Below are 19,329 nucleotides of genomic sequence, written 5' to 3' on the forward strand. Positions count from 1 at the left end.
TGGAGGACTTTTGAAAAAACAATTAAAAATTGAGATCTCAAATGTAATTTCAAAAGAAAAATTCACTTAAAAAATAGTTTATAAAACAATCTAACAATATACTCTTTTTAAAACTTTTAAAAAATAATTATAAAAAAATTGATTAGATTAACTTTGATACATTAGATATCAATGAATTGGTCCATTGCATTTTGAAAAGTAATGGATTATCCATTAACCATTCATAGAATTAAATAGATGGATTTGATCCAATTAATTTTTCTATATTTTTCTTGGATGGATTTTATCAATTTACTTGTAGATAAAACTAAATGAATGATAAATAAATGGATTATTTTCTCATCCTATACGAGGCTTCCAATTCCCAGGCCTGGCATAAGCTGTTGGTTGGAGAAAAGCTAGGAACAAGATGAAAGATACTGCCTGTTTCCTACAATTGATCCCAACTGAGTCAATTCTCTTGACTCTTAACATGGACTCATAATCCGGTTTACTCGTACTAAAGCAAACAGAGCAAGAGACTACAACCGAAATCTCACTTAAGAAGCAGCAGCTAGCAATCATAATAGAAGGTTTCCTGGTTTATAGCAATTAAGAAATTAACCAATCAACAAATACACTAGATTTTATCAAAGGGTAGAAGTACTTATACTTATTGAGGGGGTGACATGCACTTACAATTTAACAGAAAACAGTGAATTTGCATTGAAATTACTAAGTATCAAAACCAGATCAGAAAAGATCACCAATCCCATAATGCATGATTGTCAAACATGGAATAAAAGTAATTGCATAATTGTCATGGCACTTGCACAAGTATTTAACACTGCAAAAGAGCAACAGCTATTTGATGTCACCATCCAAGAGAAAAATAATAAATAAATTCTCTGAAGTTCGAAGTAGCTACTATCAAAGAATGGCACAATGACTCTGAGCTCGCTGGCGAAGTTCTTCACGGGCCTTCTCAAGATGTTCTCTCAATTTACGTATTTCTTCATCTGATCTCATTTGAGCTAACATTGCCTTCTCCTCAGCCTTAAGTCTTGCAGCTTGCTCTTCATCTAACTGTTGCTTAAGCCTCAAAGTTGCCTCACTCAATTTTGATTCAACCTAAAAATCCATATAATTAATCCAAAACAAAAATATTGGGGGTAACGCTCCATTTATTATGTCAATACTATATTCAGTGTTTGGCCACGTGTACTCATGGGAGTCAGGACCTTCAAGAGTATAAGCGCGTAACAATAAAAATTAAAATGCATTAGAATAATGGCACGGCCACATGCAAGCTGAGAATTATCTAGCCAAACATATATTCTTCCCCATAAAATCTACCAACTGGTGGCCGGGGCTACGCTAAAATATCTGATAGTCTAGGGGAAAAGGAAACTCTTCAACCCTTTCAGTTAACTTGGCCTACGATCCCATCCAAATTCTCTTTAAAAAAACTGATAAAGCTTTTGGTTTTGGATTATCTTTAGGATTTAGAGTTTAGGGTTTACCACACAAATATTCTAGGCCTCCCGTATTTGATATATGAAATAAAAATCATTAATGATATCAGATTTACATTGTCATTTTCTTCTAAAAGATAGCAACAGCTTCCCGCTTCTACTTGAGTACAACTTGAAGATAAGCTGCCCATTCTTTTAAAAGTTTGATATTCAAATACACCTTTCTTAGCACCTATAGCTCCTGTCCCACTCTGATAAGTACATGAATGAGGATAAAGAAAAAGAACAAAAACACATCATTCCAAGGAGGATAATTAAAAGCATGTCAAGACAAGATGTTCTTGCTCACCAAAATAATTCTTTAATTTTTTTGTTTTGTATTTCTTGGACTTGTAAAAATTGGGAGTTCTTTTCTTGTAAGTTTAGTGCAAATAATAATTGGTAAAATAGGATTTAATTGGGTTATTCAAGCCCAAATAGGAGCTAGTGGTACAGCCAAGAGGAGAGTGCATTTAGAGCTCCAAGGGTGCAAAGAGAAGGCAAGGAAAACATGTTCTAAAAGAGGCAAGGAAAGCATGGCCAAACACTTCCCATGCCACTTGATTTTTGGTGGTTTGCAGTTGATTAGGAATTTGAATTTTAAATTCAAATTTCCCTCTTATTTTCCTATTGACTTTTGGTCAACACCTTTGGTTGGTCCTAAAATAGGAGTTTGCATTTTATTTCATTATAATTAGCATTTACATTTGAGGGTGGCTTGTCCTGCCATGCCTAGCCTTTATAAAAACACTTTTGAAATATATAGAATTGAGTGTGATTCTTGGCATTGAGTGTATGAAGAGTTTCTTAGAATCTTATTTTGATTCCAAGAAATCAAGTAGTTATTCAATACTTGGTGCTTATCTCAGAGAAGCATGGAGTCCTCTTCTTTTACAAATGGCACACCATTCCTTAGTCTTCTCACCCTCTTTTTCTACCTTTAATTCATTCATCCATAGCTAGTTCAATTCTTGTTCCTATTTTCTAGTGTTGTGCTTATTCTAATCTGAAATTGTGATTGGAATCCTTGACTCAAAGGTGATCATGAAAGTATATCATGATAGTAACACATGAGGAGATTCAGCTCTTGCTATTAATTCATGTTCATATGCCTATATGCATCCTATTCTTATACAACCTATAACACTCCCACTCCCAGTCCAACATAAAAAGAAAAAGAAACACAGCTACATCCCTTTTATCTATTCATCTCAGTAATATAAAAAAACATGGACATAAAAAGTACCATCTCAGTAATTCGCTTTAATTGATCATTATACGTTTGCTGCATTTGCTTTTCAAACTCCAATATTGCTCCTTCAGAATAATGTCCTTTTAAAGAATCAAACTTTCTTTGTTGGTTATGCAGCTTCATTGCTCCCTTCTGCAGTCAAATGAATGAAATGATGAATTAACTGATATAATATAATGTTTTCCAATATTTAATGTTTGCAAAAAGCTTCACCTTCAGTTCTGTAAACAACTCATCTGTATAAGGTCGTCCACCATTTCGTGATAGAACAATGTTTACAAAAGAGAGAAGTTGTTGAACTTGTCCAGAACGTTTCCCTTCATCCTTAGTCTTGTTATCAAAAAGTACAACACGATTCTCACACAGAACAAGAATTTCCTACAGTACAGTTAATTCAAAATCTCAGTTGACGATCAACAAAACTAGGAATTTCCCATTTGAGATTTGGCAGATGGACTTTCCTATAATTCAAGATATATTCAGCCAGGACATAAGTGTATCATGCTACTAAAAGAAGCAGAAAATAACATTTTATTGGCTGGAAATTATTGAAAATTACAAATTTTGATGAGTTTCACATCTAAATCAAGAGAGAGATTCAATAAATATGAGAAATAAAACCACCAACATTAGAGTCTCATTGACATTTTTTACAAGAGTTAATCCAACATGTGAACAAGGCAAGTGAAGCACTTTTAAGAATTATGCTACTCTGGCTATTTATATATTTTCTTACAAGATATACCCATAAGAAAGTTCATAACAAATACAAGTGAATTCCAAATAATTTATTTGCCAAGCATAATACAAGAGCAGATGACAAAGCCAAACCATTGCACCAATCTTTCTGCATGCACAGGTTTTAATCCAAATGGCATCAGTTGGGCATTTGAACCTGTTTATTTGTGATTTTCATAAGAAAAAAATATTTTAATTAAAAAAATTGTTTAATTTACTTATAATTAGATAAGTTGTAGTCGATGAAAAATATAAGATCCCAAAATAAAACCAGTTTTATTACTTTTCTCATAAGTTAAAAAAAGCAGCTTCTAGGAGGGAAAACTCGAAAAAAGGTTATGGAATAAATGTGTGCTTTTTTAAAGCATATCCAAACATGCATAAAGATTTGTGCACCAGGAAAATGAGATAAAAAAAATACATACTTGAGGTTTAGGTAATCACTTACTGAGGAGCATAAATAAATTGGATGTATCTGTCAAAAAACAATTGATGTTCACATTTGCAAAACTTACAATTTGTAAATTTAAAATTTCCACTAAGATCAAATGAATTTGTCAAAGTTTTGACCTAAAGGTATAATATGTTCAAAAGATTTGTGAGCGCATCATTCAATTTAACCAGAAAACTAGACCACAGTAACCACTACAACAAGGTTAAAATCCAATGAATATAAGAAAAAAAAAAGTTTAATCTAGATTGCAATGCTCAGAGAGAAAACCTTTAAAGCCTTTGGACATTCACGACCTAAATATTCTTCAATACTCTCATTGTTTTCTTCCAATTCATCTCCTCCAGTGAAGACCACAATCATGTAATCAACAATTTTGCTTCCAAATAATCTCTGCAAGCTCCGTAGAGCAGTTTCTTCTTCCTCAGTAAACCGTGTTCTAATCGAGAACACTACAACGATAGCATGGATCCCATCCTTAGCCAAATCAATGCATTTGACAATTTCCTTTCCAACAAACTCGGATCCAGAGGACAAATCAAATAATCCTGTGAAACATTGTAGGTCAGATGAATGTGACTCAAGCTTTCAAGAAACACAAGAAATGGATAAACAATCTGACAGGAATCTCTAGACTCTCACTAACATTAATATTCTCCACATCCCTAATAAACTCTACCCTTTCCAAAACCAACTTTGCCCTTCCCACTAATTCTTATTGGACCCCTGACCTTGGGAACTTGGGCCAACAAAAACACACTAAAAAGGGCGTAGGAGTATGATTCATATCAATACCAAGTTCATTCTTTTAAATCAACTACTTCACGAAGGATTTGCAAACTTTAAGACTCATAAGGATTCATATCAATACCAAGTTTTAAGACTCATTTTAGTGTCCAATCCTCCCGACATCATCAAAGTGTGCATACAAAATCTCAAAGAAAACACAAATGACAGGAATTTCTATATAATATTGAATAATTCATTGTTTTATTCATAATAGAAGGGGAAAAAAACAGGGAAGGATAAGAGCCGTAGCCCCAAGTATGAAAGCTCTAGACTTAACAACAATATTCCCTACACCCCAAATAGAATCTATATGCTCTCTGTATATAACCAACTCTGCCCCTCCCATTAATTCTTGCCTAGGGCTGTATTGGGCCATAACCTTGGGGATTGGGGCCCACAGGAGTATGCTAATAGGAGATTAGGAGTGTGATTGCTATCACGATCACATAAGCTCCTGAATTAATGTTATCAAGCCTTTACCTGGGGTGTCAATAACATTAACACGTTGTCCGTCATCTAGTTCTGCTGTCTGCAATTCACAAGAGGTGGATACAGCAGAAGAGCTAGCCCTTGATAAGAAGACCTTCCTTCCGAGAATGGAATTACCCGTTGCACTCTTGCCATTACCAGTTCGTCCAACTAAGACAACTGTCCGAACCTCATTAGACGAGGAAGAAGTGAGCTCCCAATCATCATCAATAGAATTTCCACCCATTGTTAATCCAGGTAACTGAAACAAAAATTAACAAAAAAAGCTTAATGAAACCAATTTTAAAGTATGTTGGTGAAAGGGATAAGACAAGAGATTTTAGACTAATTTGCTCAGTACGTCCAAAAAAATAAAAATAATTTTTTCTTCTCTCCAAATCCTCCAATATTAAAAGACGAACATAAATTGAAAGGAATTTTAGTCCGTAAACATTTTTTCTTCTTCAGAATTCTAAATTTTTAAACCAAAGCCCTTCCTCCTTTAAATCAAACATGTGAGGAAAACAAGGTTTATACTAATAAAGAACCAGCACGACAGACCCTGACGGAAGTCTTACAGTAGTGTTTAATATTTTGAAACAAAACAAAACAAAACAAAACACGAACTCTCTTAAAGGCTGATGTAAATGATGAAACACTGAAAGTTAGAAGAGTTGAACTATAGAATCATCCTCGGCCGAGGAAAAAAGAAAGATAAATAAATACAGTAATCGCCATAACAGAAAGTAGAACTGCACTTTCTAACCTCTAGGAAGAGCCTTTTTTTCCAAACAACAAACCCTCAACAAACCCTCTGGAAACAGACTGAGTACAACACAACACTGCCACCAAGAAGAACAGAATTTTGGCTATATATATAATAAGATTTTACAAATATTGTATGTGAAACTTGCTTAAAATTGAAGAAGTGTTTAATTAAATGTATAATGAGAAATATACATTATTTTAATTTTATGATGTAGATAAGATATTAAATTAATATAAAGTTGTGTATAAAAATAATTCATAAGAATGAAACTTTCAAGTTTTAATTTAATTAACAAAAAAATATAATATTTAATAAAAGTTACACGGTTGATTTTATTTCATATAAAATAAAATAGCTATTTGTATCTAACTTTTTCAAAACTTTTCTTCTTCAAGTATTTTTAAAAATATAATCATTCATCTTTAATAATGTATTATTTTTCATCTTTATCAAGCTTCTAAGGATTTTTTTTTGGAGTTTCAGCAAAGATGGTTTAAAGAAATATAAGCATTCATCTTTTACAATATATTAGTTTTCATATTTTCTTTAAAAAAATAGTATATTTTCAGAAAATAATAAACCATTTAAATTATTTCTATTTAATAATATAAAATATTTATCGTTAAATAAAAACATAGTTTACATATTTAAAAGTATTCATTTATCGTAAATTATTGTACATTTTACATACGTCAAAAAAAAAGTGGAAATTGTACTTTTTTTCTAAATAGTGTTAGACGAGATCAAAGCTTCTTTTAGTTTTTTGAAATACACATTTACTTTTTTTTTATATTTTTAGTAAATAAAATTAATTTTTCTTGTTTTATTTAAAAATAACATATTTATTAAAACTTAATTAAGAAATGTTAAAATTAAAAATTAAAAGAAGAAACTTAAATTAGCTTAAAGATTTATCCATCCCTTCCATTTATATGGCAGTTATAGAATAGAAAGGACAAATTCGTCATTAAAAAAGATATGGGGTGCAGGATAGCAGGGTAGATAGCCCACGGCTTGAAAGGGTATTTTCCGTGAACATTTTGGCGCCAATCTGTATTTGTTTTCTTTTTGGCGTCGGTGTGTGGGAGTGAGTCACAAAGAGCGATAAGGATCTTGAAATCAATTAAATTAATTTTGTTGTGTGCTCATATTTATCTTCCTCTAGGCATCTGAATTATCCAATGGCATCCAATAATCCTTTGGATATCATGGAGGATGAGGTATGAAAATGGAAAAATAGCTTCTTGCAATTTACAAACTCGGACCAAGTCTTATTCTCTGGGCTGTTAATGTATGCAATTTTAGGAATTTGATTGGGAAGCAGCTGCTAGAGAAATCGACGTTGTTTGTCAGATGACGAGTGACGCACAGGAAAAGGGAAAGGAAAAGGGAAAGCAGCAAACGACTCTCGATAGGTTCGTGTCTATTGCCAACGCCAAGAAGGAATCCTCAATACCTACACCAACACCGCAGTTGGAAGAAGATGACGAAAACCCTACCTTCGTCCACCACATTGATGCGGAGGCAGCTAAAACCTGGATATATCCGGGTACAGTTGTTGATTTCCCTAGACTACACTTTCGTTCACACTTGAAGATTTTTAATCAATCGCCTTTTGCAATTTGCGTTGCAGTTAATGTTCCTCTCCGTGACTATCAATTTGCTATTTCCCAGTCCGCACTCTTCTCAAACACATTGGTGGCCTTGCCAACGGGACTTGGCAAAACACTCATTGCTGCAGTCGTCATGTATAACTACTTCAGATGGTTTCCTCAAGGTAATTTCTTGTGCTGCCTTATGTTATGTATCCACAAGTTTTACAGTTTCAATGCTACATACTCTTTTAACCGATAAAATCATCTGATGCTTCCTTTAACAACAGGCAAAATAGTCTTTGCTGCTCCTTCTCGGCCACTCGTCACGCAGCAGATTGAAGCTTGCCACAATATTGTTGGAATACCTCAAGTAGCAACTTTTTCTTGTTTCTTATTCACTTTTTTCTTTTCTTCCTTGAAAATTTTGAAATATTGGGGAAAAATTTAATTGCAGGAATGGACAGTTGATATGACTGGTCATCTAAGTCCTCCCAAAAGGGCTCAACTTTGGAAAACTAAGCGAGTATTCTTTGTCACTCCTCAAGTATTGGAAAAGGATATTCATTCTGGTGATTTTTAATGTCATTTTAATTCCATAACTTGTCTGGATATTGATTTTTTATGTGTCATATACCATGCTTTGCATTATCTGATATGGCTCAATATCTTTATTTTGTGCACGACTTAATTTGTTTCAGGTACATGTTTGGTGAAGTACTTGGTATGTTTGGTTATTGATGAAGCTCACAGAGCAATGGGAAATTACGCTTATTGTGAAGCAGTTCGTGAGGTTTGATTCTTTTGAGGCTTTTATTTATTACTGGACTTTATTGATAGAGTATGTTTCGTCATTATTACATATAATTCATTCATCCCTGTTAGTTTTTTTATCTGGTTTTTAGTTAATGGCTGTACCGGTACAGCTGAGAATATTAGCCTTAACTGCAACACCAGGATGTAAGTTTTTGAGTATCTTGTGTTCTTTTCAGTCTTTAACCTTGAACAATATTGTGTCAGTAATTCTAAGTTTGATATTCAGCAAAGCAACAGACAGTCCAGGCTGTCATTAATAATCTGCATGTCTCCAGACTTGAATATCGCGGCGAAACTGACCATGATGTTATCTCATATGTTCACAATAGGAAGATAGAATTGATACAGGTAGTCTATGCGTGCCTATTTGAAATCTAATTCATACTTTCTGCGTTTTCTAGAGATATTTGTTGCAATTTTACCAGGTTGCGATGGGCCCAGAAGCTGTAGAAATAAATAACATGTTTATGGAAGTAATACGCCCTATAGTAGCGAGGCTTACAAAAATTGGTGTCATTCAAAACAGAGATTACCGTACTGTAAGGTTCTCTGCTTCTATTTTGTTTTCATTTTTACCAGTTTCAGATTGCTCTACCTATTGTCAGCAAATAAATACATGACTTATTAGCGATTTTTATTGAAATAATTGAAAAGAAATATTTGAGTAAGGATCACACTCTCCTTCCCCCCTTAATTTTTCTTTCATCATCTATTGAGGTTAATTGTTGTAACCTGAACACTGAACCAGAGAAAATAATTCTTGAGTTGAGATACATTTAGTAAAAGAGTAACAATAATTTGTGATTTCTTTTGTTCATAAGATGCATTCAATTTGTCACACACGCATTGTGAAATTAAGGAAACTGCGTTGTGCTACATACATCCTATATTTTGAATAGCGACATATCCATAAAGTTGGGTTTGAACATCAAATTATGTAATTGCTACAGATTCAAAAACATAATGTTTCAAGGACCTCGATAAATAATTGGAGGTTAATAAAATCCAAGATTCACTTTAACTCAAGCAGAGTACTTTATATTTATTAAATCTATATAAATGATTAGGTAGTGGCAGACAGGCCTTCTTTCCCCCCTCTATTTATAGTTTCACCTATAAGATTATTGGGCCTTCTTTTATTATATGTTTTGCATGAATAGTATTTTCAAACATGATTAATTTTTATAATTTTCTTAACTATTGTTTTTAAGATTTATTAACTTTTAGTTGTTAGCTATCTTACCTTTTGGTCTGGCCTATGATTAGCCAAAATTACTTCGGGTGGATGATATAGCAAATCATTAAGTATCTTTCTTTTGAATGTTTGGCAGTTGAGCCCTTGTCAATTACTTGAAATTAGGGAAAGTTTTCGTCAACGGCATAGGCAAGATCTTTCTCCTGTCAACTATGAAGATGTTGAAGGGTATTTTGGAGTTCTCATCACTCTTTATTACATCCATAAGTTACTTTCAAGCCATGGAATAAGGCCAGCACACGAGATGCTTGAGAGAAAATTAAAGCAAGGGTATACTTCCTATATACAGTTTATATAAGCTATAAGTTAGTCAACAAATTGATAGGATATGTTTAGATTTTCTGTTTACATTATTACATGTGGTAAATGTCAGATGCATTAAAAGGATGAATATCTAAACTCTAAAGTATCTTTAAAAATGGCAGAGGGCAGAATATATAGGGGGATATTGGGAGTCTTTATTTGATTGTTAAATATGCATTGCTGATTCCTCTCGTCATGTTGTCTACTTGTTATGAATTTAACACAGCTGAACCAAAACCTAAAACAACAAAACATGTTAGTCAGTCGCCATTGCCAATAGATGTGTCAAAATCTATAGCTTGGTTGATTAATTTCTAGATGCAATAGGGATGTCTATATAATGCATTTTTTTTGTGGTAAATTATTCATATTTAGACCACTGATTTGTAATATTTCGGTGTATACATTATTGAACTAGATTTGGAAAATAGTGATCACTGACTGGTAACTGATACTTGGTTGTCTTTGGTTGAATAGAAGGTCAATGTTCTATTACATGTAAAGTCATTTAGCTTTATGCTCTTAGTTCATATAGCTGAGAGCAGAATATCTAAGAAACTTCTGTAACCATGTTATGCTTGTCTTTTGATATCTAATTTATTTAAAGGCTTTGCAGGAATATTTTATTATGTTATTGCCAACATTTATGAATTACATATTTATATACATTTAAGTTCTGAAAAATGATTCTATAACGATAACTTTCAGATATTTTGCAAAATTTATGAGTAAAAGTGAAGTTATTCTGAAAGCAAGGCAACTAATGCAGCAAACTTTGTTTCATGGAGCGTCGAGTCCAAAATTGTCCAAAATGCTAGAAGTATTGCTGGAGCATTTCAGTAAGTATTATTCCGTTTGTCAAAAGGTGTTAGTATTTGCTACTACCTTCTTACTGTAATGTTATGTAAAGGAAGTTTTGAATTCTTGAGGTAAATGACATTGGTCTTAGTTCTCACAGCATATTATACCAAAGAAAACCAAGCTGTGACATAAGATTAATTGTGCCTCCAGTTAATTGAAGTAGGGAATTGATGTAAATTTATAGCAATTTTATTTTTTCACTTTTGAATGCTTTAAATTCCGATGAAGAGGCTAATTATGGATTTTAAAATGATGTTCGTTATGCTTTTTTAGTTTGACCTAGGGGTGTTTAGAAGAGCTTCTATGAAAAGAATAGAGAAAATAGACACTTGGAATAATATTTACTTGTGTATCGTGTTGTATAATGATAAGATAATGTGATCATAAAACTTAAAGCACTCACATCTACATGCTATAATCCTAACGAAATAAAGAAACAAATAATCAAATATAAGAAAACTAATTTTAAGAGAAAAATTTTAAGATACTCTAAAATATTCAAAGTTAAAATATTGATATTATGAGATATCCCAACAGTGTATTTAGGATGCTATTATCCTTTATGATTTGGGCAGTTATATTATGTCATGGACTCAAGGCTGAGTTTTTTTCTGGAGGTTAGAAGGTAAATATACTGTGTTTTAAAGATGAAAATAGTTATACACATATACTCTAGTATTATCACGAGGTGCTAGAATTAGAGTATAGATGTATAAAATTTCCGGTGGGTTCCCATCATAGAGTACAGTCAGTACAAATGACGGGAAACCAAAAAATAAAGTTCTCAAGAAGATAAGTTTTATTGAAATGGAGAGAGCTCAAAGCTATTGCAAATACAGAAGTAACAGAAAGAAACCAGAGCCTAAGCTCCTCAGAGAAGATAGTATCTGCCCAGAAAAATGCATAACAAGTTATGATTTCCGTAACAGATCTATTATCCACTGGGCTTACTAAATTTTCCTTTTTCCATGTCATCCCTGTCCCAACTACCTCCTTTGCTAACTAACTCTAATCTCCAACTAGAATAAACCCTCCATATTGTGGGTCTTCTCTGACTGTGGCCAAGTGTCTGGGTTTGTACTGCAGGTTCTATCTACAAATATGAAACGATGTTCGTGATTTACATTATTTTAAGATTTAAATGTCAAATTACTACTAGTGCTCAGATTTGCTGTATTTCTGTAGCCTTTACATTTCTATTTTATCATGTTCGTGGAGGTTGTTTGTGTCAACTGTGGAGTATATTTTTGAAGTTCTAAACATCTACCACAGCATATGTTCAACTATGATATATATACAATTTGATTCTACAATTCTCCTTTATAGAAAAATAAAGAAAGCGAGAAGAATTCACCTTTGTTCATTTCTTTCTCCCATTCATTTTCTTAACAAAGGAAGGTATATAACACATGTAAAAATAGGTATGAGTAATATGTTTTAAGGCTTGGAGTAAACATTTTTTCACGGTGTCATGTAGAAACTTTTGCTGTTTCTTGGAGTTTTAAATCCTAGAGGAATTCAATGGAAAGAGACTTGCTTGATGTGTTGGAGCAGGCTGTAAACCCTGCATGAGAAATGTTAGATCCATAAAACATGTTCAGACTTGAAACTAAAAAACTCCTCCCATCAGATAGTTCCTTTCTTTGAGACTTCAACGGGATAATAAGATTATCTTTTAACCAACCGTATACAGACAAACAATGATTTTGTTTAATGGGGGCGGGGACAACTGTATAGGATAATAGGAGTAGAACATTATTATTTTGACATGTTTTGGCGTATGTTAGACCATTCTTTTTTCGTTTCTTCTAATGTAGGGAAGATATGTTTCTTTGCTTTTGGGATTTCTTTTTTCCCATTTCTAAAATAGTTATTCTGTTATAAAACTGAATTTGATTTTGAATTCTTTCTGACTGAAAGGACTGTTTCAAAACTGTCTTAGACATATTGGTACAAAATTTCAGTCATCTGCTTCCTGTTGAATTTCGGTTTGATTTTTTGTTTTTCTAATAAAGTTCCTTACACTCTTTAATGGATGCATTATGTATTGAATTAATGCTCTTGGATGTGGTTAATAAACTATCATTATACTGATAAGCGGATGATGTCTTTGGATGTGGTTGCAGAAACCAATGATCCGCAAAACTCCAGGGTAATTATTTTCTCTAATTACAGAGAAAGTGTCAGGTAAAATTAATTCGAATCATTTAATATCATATTCTACACAGTTATTGGAAACTTTTGGCCAAATTAAAAAATATATTCTGTTAATTCAATGCCTTCAGGGATATAATGAATGCACTTGAAGATATTGGGGAATTAGTTAGAGCTACCGAGTTTATTGGTCAAAGTTCAGGTACTTTTGATTATACTTTGCTTTAGAATTATGGTTGAGTGCTGAACGTAACATTTCTGTTATTCCCAAAAACATTCGTTATTTGGTACACTATGACCTATGGAATTGACATTCATTCACAAATACCTAAATCACATATTTTGTTTCCCAGTTCTTAAAATATTGGTTGTCATCAACGAAAGAGGTAAATACCAGCAAACTACAGTATATTGAGTTAGATATAAACATGAAAGAGAATATAATCTTTTAAAATAAATTGTCATCAAATTGTACATAAAACTAATGATTTATTCTTAGAAATTACTGAGAAATTCAATCCTATAAAGTATTATGATGATCATATCAGTAATTAATGTGACACTGAATGACTTTCCTTGATGTTTCAATCAATTAAGGTAACTCCTAAATAGGTCGCAGCTACTAAGGTAGGCTTAAGGTTGCTTTTCAACATTAAGTCTATGCTGTCAACAAATTTTTTCTAGATACAATAAGCCTCTATATACGGCATTACTAAACAGATTTTATTCTGGAGTGAATTTGAGGGCTGAATTTGGGATTTTTGCTTTTTTGCTCCCACTTCTCTTTCTTTCTTTTGAAAGTGAGCTTTACTTATTTCCCTTCTCGTTAATACTACTTGTGTCCTTGAAGAGTACCTCTACTTTTTTTTAATAGGAACACAAAGAAGCCGTGTTCTTAAACTTTCCATTGAAGGAACCTCTTCACCTATAAGAATCTAATCACGCACATGATCAAAGTTTGGATTCAAACTACAATGAACTAGAACCATGTATAATTGGTCAAGTTTCATCTTCCACTCTTCTAATCAGTTAGCCTCTAGGAACATTTTATGTTCATCAACAGCTGATTGTGCTTGAACAATATATATCATATCATGATCATTCTGTTTAAGAGAGGTCAATTGTTGAGCAGAATCGTAAATCCTGGAATGTCATTAGCAAAAATACGCTGAGCCTTCATATCTTGAAGGTTTTGAGAGTCTCCAATATATTTTGGTTCTGCTGACTGCCACAACTCTACACGCAATTGGAAGTCAAGCTTCTTCCGTTGGGCATGTTCCTAAGTTGACACTTAGGTAAATATTATTTCAAGAAGATCACAATATCCTAAACCTAGAACCACAAGTCTACATAAGCATAACACAATAAATAATTCTTACCATTAAGTGATGGTGGGTGTTCCAAAATTGAAAAAGTTGGGCTTGCAGAGGACATTGATAGAAAAAGAGGAGAGTTTTCAAGAATTCAGACAACTGACTTGCCACCCTAAAAGGGGTAAAAGATCAAAGGTGAAACTTGAGAAGTTGCCTGAAGTTCCTGAAAAAGTTAGAGGTCAGCAGTGGCTGTTGGTGGTAGATGACGGCTGCTGGCGGTGAACAGCAGTGGAAATCACACCTGAGTGACAGAGTGGAATCAACTCCACTCTGATACCAACTTGAATATTTGATTAAGAGAACAATGCTCGAGTGAGTATTTCACCCAGCACTGTAGTGTATACGTACATATACACACACATATAGATAGAGAGATTGCAGAAAAGAGTACAAGAGAAGATTAAGATGATAGACTTTTTCTTTCTTTTTATCTGACAGTAGATATCATAAACAACTAGTCTCTTTTCAATGTAAGTATTACTTTTTTCTGGCCTCAAATAATTCTTAAATCTTAATCATTGTTAATCATTGTTGACATCTGCAGTTCTTTCTTCTGGGCATATATTTGTAGGAAATGTTTTATCCTCCAATTTGTTTATTTTCTTCTTTTTCTTTCCTTTTCTTTTGTTCCTTTTTGGCATTCTTCATTATTTTGTTTGTAGAAGAAAATTGATTATGTTGTTGTTTATAAAGAAAGTCTTCATTTTAATGATGTACAGGGAAAACAATGAAAGGTCAGTCCCAAAAGGTTCAACAGGCTGTGCTGACGGTACGTATTCTCTTTAGTATAAGATTCACACTCCTTCTATGCGCTTACATGGTTGATCAACAGAAATTTCGGTCTGGCACCTATAATGTCATTGTTGCAACATCAATTGGCGAAGAAGGTCTTGATATCATGGAAGTTGATCTTGTCATATCTTTTGATGCTAATATTTCACCACTTAGAATGATTCAGCGAATGGGGAGAACTGGAAGAAAGCATGATGGACGAGTTGATATCCTTTGATTTTCAGTTTATTTGTTTCTTGGCAATTGCTACTTCTGAGAAAGAAATGAACATTATTGGCATTTCTAAAATGCTACAAGTATTTGTTTCATTGGTTCCTTAACAGTTATTACTAGTTTTTGCTTGTGAAGGGTCTGAGTTGAAGGGCTACTTGCGAAAAGAGGCAAAGAGCAAAACTATAAGTAGACACATGCGCAATGGGGGCATAAATAGCTTTTCCTTTCATCCTAGTCCAAGGATGGTCAGAAACTGTCAGATAGCTTCCTTTCTTTTTTTGTTTGTGCTTTTTATCCTTACCAATGTTACTAAATATTTTTGTAGATTCCTCATGTCTTCAAACCAGAAGTTCAATATGTTGAGCTGTCCATTGAGAAATTTATTCCTCGTCAAAAGAATGTGAAGGATAACAAGCTCCACATTTCTCCATCGAAGGGAAAACTCACTGTGGCTGAAATCAATTTACTTGAAACGTATTTTCAGCCTACTGGAGAAAACATCTGTAGAACGTCTCTTATTGCCTTTCCCCACTTTCAGACCTTTCCTTCTAGAGTGCATAAGGTGAAGCATTCATCTGGAACATTGATGCTTATAGACATGATGCAGCGTTTGCAAGGGCTAGCATCATTTCCAAAAGATGAAGAAACTTCTTCACTTCAGGTATTAATTACACTGTATGAAATATGATCATAGTCATACTATGACTGTTTTTTTCTTTTTTGGTAAAATGATGTCTGTTTGAGTGGTTCAGGAAGATCTGTGCTTGGGACATAGTAAGCCAGTCACCAGTACCAAACTTGATAAAGCTAATATGGGTAATATCATCTGTTTAATTTTCTCTCCTAAGTTCTAATGCCAAACAATAAGAACTTCCATTGTCAACATTGCAGAAGAAAAGAGTTGCTGTATTTTAGTTTTTATCTTTTACTTTTCAAAATTATTTACTTCTTGATGGATATTGATAATAAATGTCCTTTTTACTTCTGTGAAGATGTTGCAAATATCTAGTAACATATCGAATTTCTGAATACAGTAACAAGTCCATTTTATTTGTCTTCTTCAGACAATGAATCATGCTCTAGGCATGCGATGAGAATGAGTGTAGTCTCAGTTAATTGTCTGGACCTGGATTCATGTCATGTGGGCATTCAAAGCAAAGACTTCGTTGATCCAACTTGGGAAGAAGAAACATGTGAGGGTGATGAGGCAATTCCTGAGACTCCAATTTTTAAGAGAAGTGTGTCAAATGAAGGATATAATGCTGGTGAAATGGTAAATCCTATGGAGCTCGAGACTTCTTCGTTGGTTGCAGATGCATGCATTAATGGCATGAAAGATGAAGAACTTAGTCCACGTTTAACGAATTTGATTAAAAGTGGTGTAGTTCCGGAGTCTCCCATTGATGAAAGAGGTGGGTGTCTTCAAGGTGATAAAAGGACTGTGTACAATAATTTAGTGTAATTAACTATTTTGTTCTAAAAATAAATTGATTTTTTCAGGGAAATCAGGATACCATTCTGTCATACGTGACTATATTTTACCTGTCAGTGTCCACAAAGAACAGAATGTCAGTTCTTTAAGATCTAGGGAAACTCAAATGGTTGACAATGATAAGGGCACCGATAAGGATGTCTGTACTTACTCTGTCAATGAAACTCAAAGCCCCTTACTTGACCTGAAGAATTGTATCAATAGAAGAGGACGAGTCTTCCTTTCTCAAACTGAGGAAGGCCATATACATAACTCTGACCAAAGCCTCAGTGAAGAAGCACTTCCAGCAGATTGTGGTGAAATGTCTGAAAGCATTAAACCTGCACGCAGATTTAAAAGGTTGCGAAAAGCTGAAGATACTGAAAGCAATAGGGATCAGAAAAATAATTCAACAGTGAACTTTCTCAAGTCATCTTATGCCTCCAATCCCGCACAATATAAGCATGGACGAGGTGATTTTGTTTTGTTTAGTGCAGTTTTTGCTCCTTCATTTATTGGAAGTATTATAGATTATATCTTGCTTCTATGAAACGAAATTGGAAATATATTTAACAAAAATATTTTCTGTAAAGATGTATTTGAGAAAACTAAGCGCCGTGCTTTTTGATTTCTACTTTTTAGGTAAAAGAAAATCAACATACAATGTAAGAGACTTCATTGAGGAGGAAGCTGAGTAAGCTTTTGCTTAAGATTGACTTAATTCTGCATTCTCATCCTGTTTTAGCATTTTTTACACAATATTCAGTATCATAGTGCATACCTTTTATTGCTGATTAAAAAAATTATAATCTTCTATATCACGAAATTTTATGAAAATATCCTGTCTCACGAGCAGTTCAATATGGTCAGGGTATCTTCAGATGCCTATATATCTAATGATGAAGATGGCGAAGATGACAATTCATTTGACAGTTTCATAGATGACAGGACCAACTCTACAGCAGCCAGTCAGCCTGAAGCTAGTAGAATGGACATGATGGCAATTTACAGGTATTTTATCTTCCTCCCATCGTGCTTCCCTATTCGTAGGTCTCTTTCTGAAGCAGTCTTCATGATTAAAGGAATTGGGTAGCAAATGAACTGCTACATTCATCTTTCAGAAAAAAAGTTCGTAACATATACGGCTTCATTCCTCTCATTACATATTTTATCTAAATGTGAGAACATCAGCTTTGTTAGAGTCTTCCACTATTATGTGAATTTACACATATCACATTGAATTAATTCTGAACTATGAAGTGCTATTATTATCTTAATGTTAAAGTTATATAACTAGACTTAGCTCTGCTGCAGGCGTTCTTTGCTCAGTCAAGCACCGAGTAAGGGAGGGCTCGATTTTCCTGCCACCTTCACTCCTGACCGTGTGACTATGGCAGCAAGTACTAGTGAAAGTGGGGATTCTTCATGGAATCATTTCCATACAGATCCAAACAAACAGTCAGCAAATCGCACTTTGGAATCCGTTAGCATCGACCAGATAACCTCAGAAGCAGTGTTTTCAAGTTGTTGTCCTATGGGAAATGGGACAGAGATAAGAAGTCACAAACGAAGATTGTCGTTTTACCACTCTGAACACTTCCCAAGTATGAACCTTGAACAAGAATTTGCACTTCAATCAAAGAAAGAAGTGGGGGACGTCGATGCAACTACAGATGTTTTATGTGATGATCAGTTTTATAATGAGCTCGATCTTGACGAGTTGGAGGTGAAAGCAACTTTGCTTCTAAAAGGGAAATTAGATTTGTCCATTCAGAAGCAAGATACGGTCTCTCAATCTCACTCACCCAACCTTGACATTTTTTGTTCTCCTTCATTTGACCTTGGGATATGAAAAGCACGACATAACTCATGCTGCATGATACTTGCATTTTGGAAATTAATTAATGTGGTGTAAGCCGAACACAAGAAATCTTTTTGACTACATGTTTATACAGTTGTATTTATTGTATAGTTGAAGTAGTGGGTCGGTAGACCTTGCAGCCAACTAGTGTGGTGCAGCAGATGACTTTGTTTGGAAGAGAATACGGTTATAGCTTCGTCTAACATACACCTTGGTTCTTCCTGTAATACAGGAACACTTTTGACGGGTGCAGGAAACACCCCACTTTGGTCGGAAGGGTATATCCATGTCTCTTGTACTGACAGCTGAATTTTGCAGGAAAAAAAATACTTGTGTTCGAAAATTCACTTCATGTAAAGCTTCACTATGAATCTATGTAGTATGAAAACCGCGATTGTTATTAACCAGCTCTTCATGACATAAAGTCCCGATCGGTGTCAGTAATTTTTTAGGGTACTTTTTGGTATTAGAGTGTTTTGCATTACCATCAGTTTGATAAAAAAAAAACAATTACATTCACAAAATAAAAATTAGACTTTATATTCACTTGAATCAACTGAAGGACTTAAAGCGAACTTATAAATAAGGATATAAGTATACGTAATTTATTATTTATTTCAACTAAACATGGAACAACGGGATGATTTTTTAGGCTTTCACAAAATTCAAGTAATTAGT

At 33.8% G+C, this 19,329-nt stretch overlaps 2 protein-coding genes across 7 annotated transcripts; one reads left to right on the forward strand and one right to left on the reverse strand.

Moving 5' to 3' along the window:
* Positions 1-680: 680 nt before the first annotated feature.
* Positions 681-6,083, reverse strand: LOC137824238 (immune-associated nucleotide-binding protein 9). The gene is made up of 6 exons (XM_068629782.2): positions 5,958-6,083; positions 5,204-5,453; positions 4,205-4,482; positions 2,959-3,123; positions 2,740-2,877; positions 681-1,110 (listed from the first exon to the last, which is right to left on the reverse strand). Exons 2-6 carry the CDS (start codon positions 5,436-5,438, stop codon positions 910-912), a joined length of 1,017 nt encoding a protein of 338 aa, XP_068485883.2. The 5' UTR covers positions 5,439-5,453; positions 5,958-6,083; the 3' UTR covers positions 681-909.
* Positions 6,084-6,913: 830 nt separating this feature from the next.
* FANCM (DEAD/DEAH box RNA helicase family protein) lies at positions 6,914-19,079 on the forward strand. Of its 6 annotated transcripts, XM_068632985.2 has the most exons (24): positions 6,914-6,982; positions 7,126-7,180; positions 7,266-7,509; positions 7,594-7,737; positions 7,843-7,925; positions 8,010-8,124; positions 8,254-8,345; positions 8,458-8,512; positions 8,595-8,716; positions 8,794-8,907; positions 9,700-9,893; positions 10,635-10,765; positions 12,914-12,974; positions 13,073-13,143; positions 15,034-15,083; positions 15,147-15,312; positions 15,437-15,564; positions 15,645-15,980; positions 16,072-16,135; positions 16,384-16,731; positions 16,820-17,263; positions 17,433-17,484; positions 17,661-17,801; positions 18,105-19,079. In XM_068632985.2, the coding sequence occupies exons 2-24, from the start codon at positions 7,142-7,144 to the stop codon at positions 18,640-18,642; spliced, it is 3,732 nt and encodes a 1,243-aa protein (XP_068489086.2). In that variant the 5' UTR covers positions 6,914-6,982; positions 7,126-7,141; the 3' UTR covers positions 18,643-19,079. The 6 variants fall into 6 exon arrangements, with proteins under 6 accessions (XP_068489086.2, XP_090153786.1, XP_068489079.2 ...); XM_090297660.1 differs by lacking the exon at positions 6,914-6,982 and having other exon boundaries at positions 6,992-7,180; positions 8,438-8,512; positions 8,644-8,716; XM_068632978.2 differs by lacking the exon at positions 6,914-6,982 and having other exon boundaries at positions 6,992-7,180.
* The last annotated feature ends 250 nt before the right edge of the window (positions 19,080-19,329 follow it).

This window comes from Phaseolus vulgaris, chromosome 11 (genome assembly GCF_051622355.1).
Source record: "Phaseolus vulgaris cultivar YP4 chromosome 11, ASM5162235v1, whole genome shotgun sequence".
In the NCBI taxonomy this organism is placed as follows: Eukaryota; Viridiplantae; Streptophyta; class Magnoliopsida; order Fabales; family Fabaceae; genus Phaseolus; species Phaseolus vulgaris.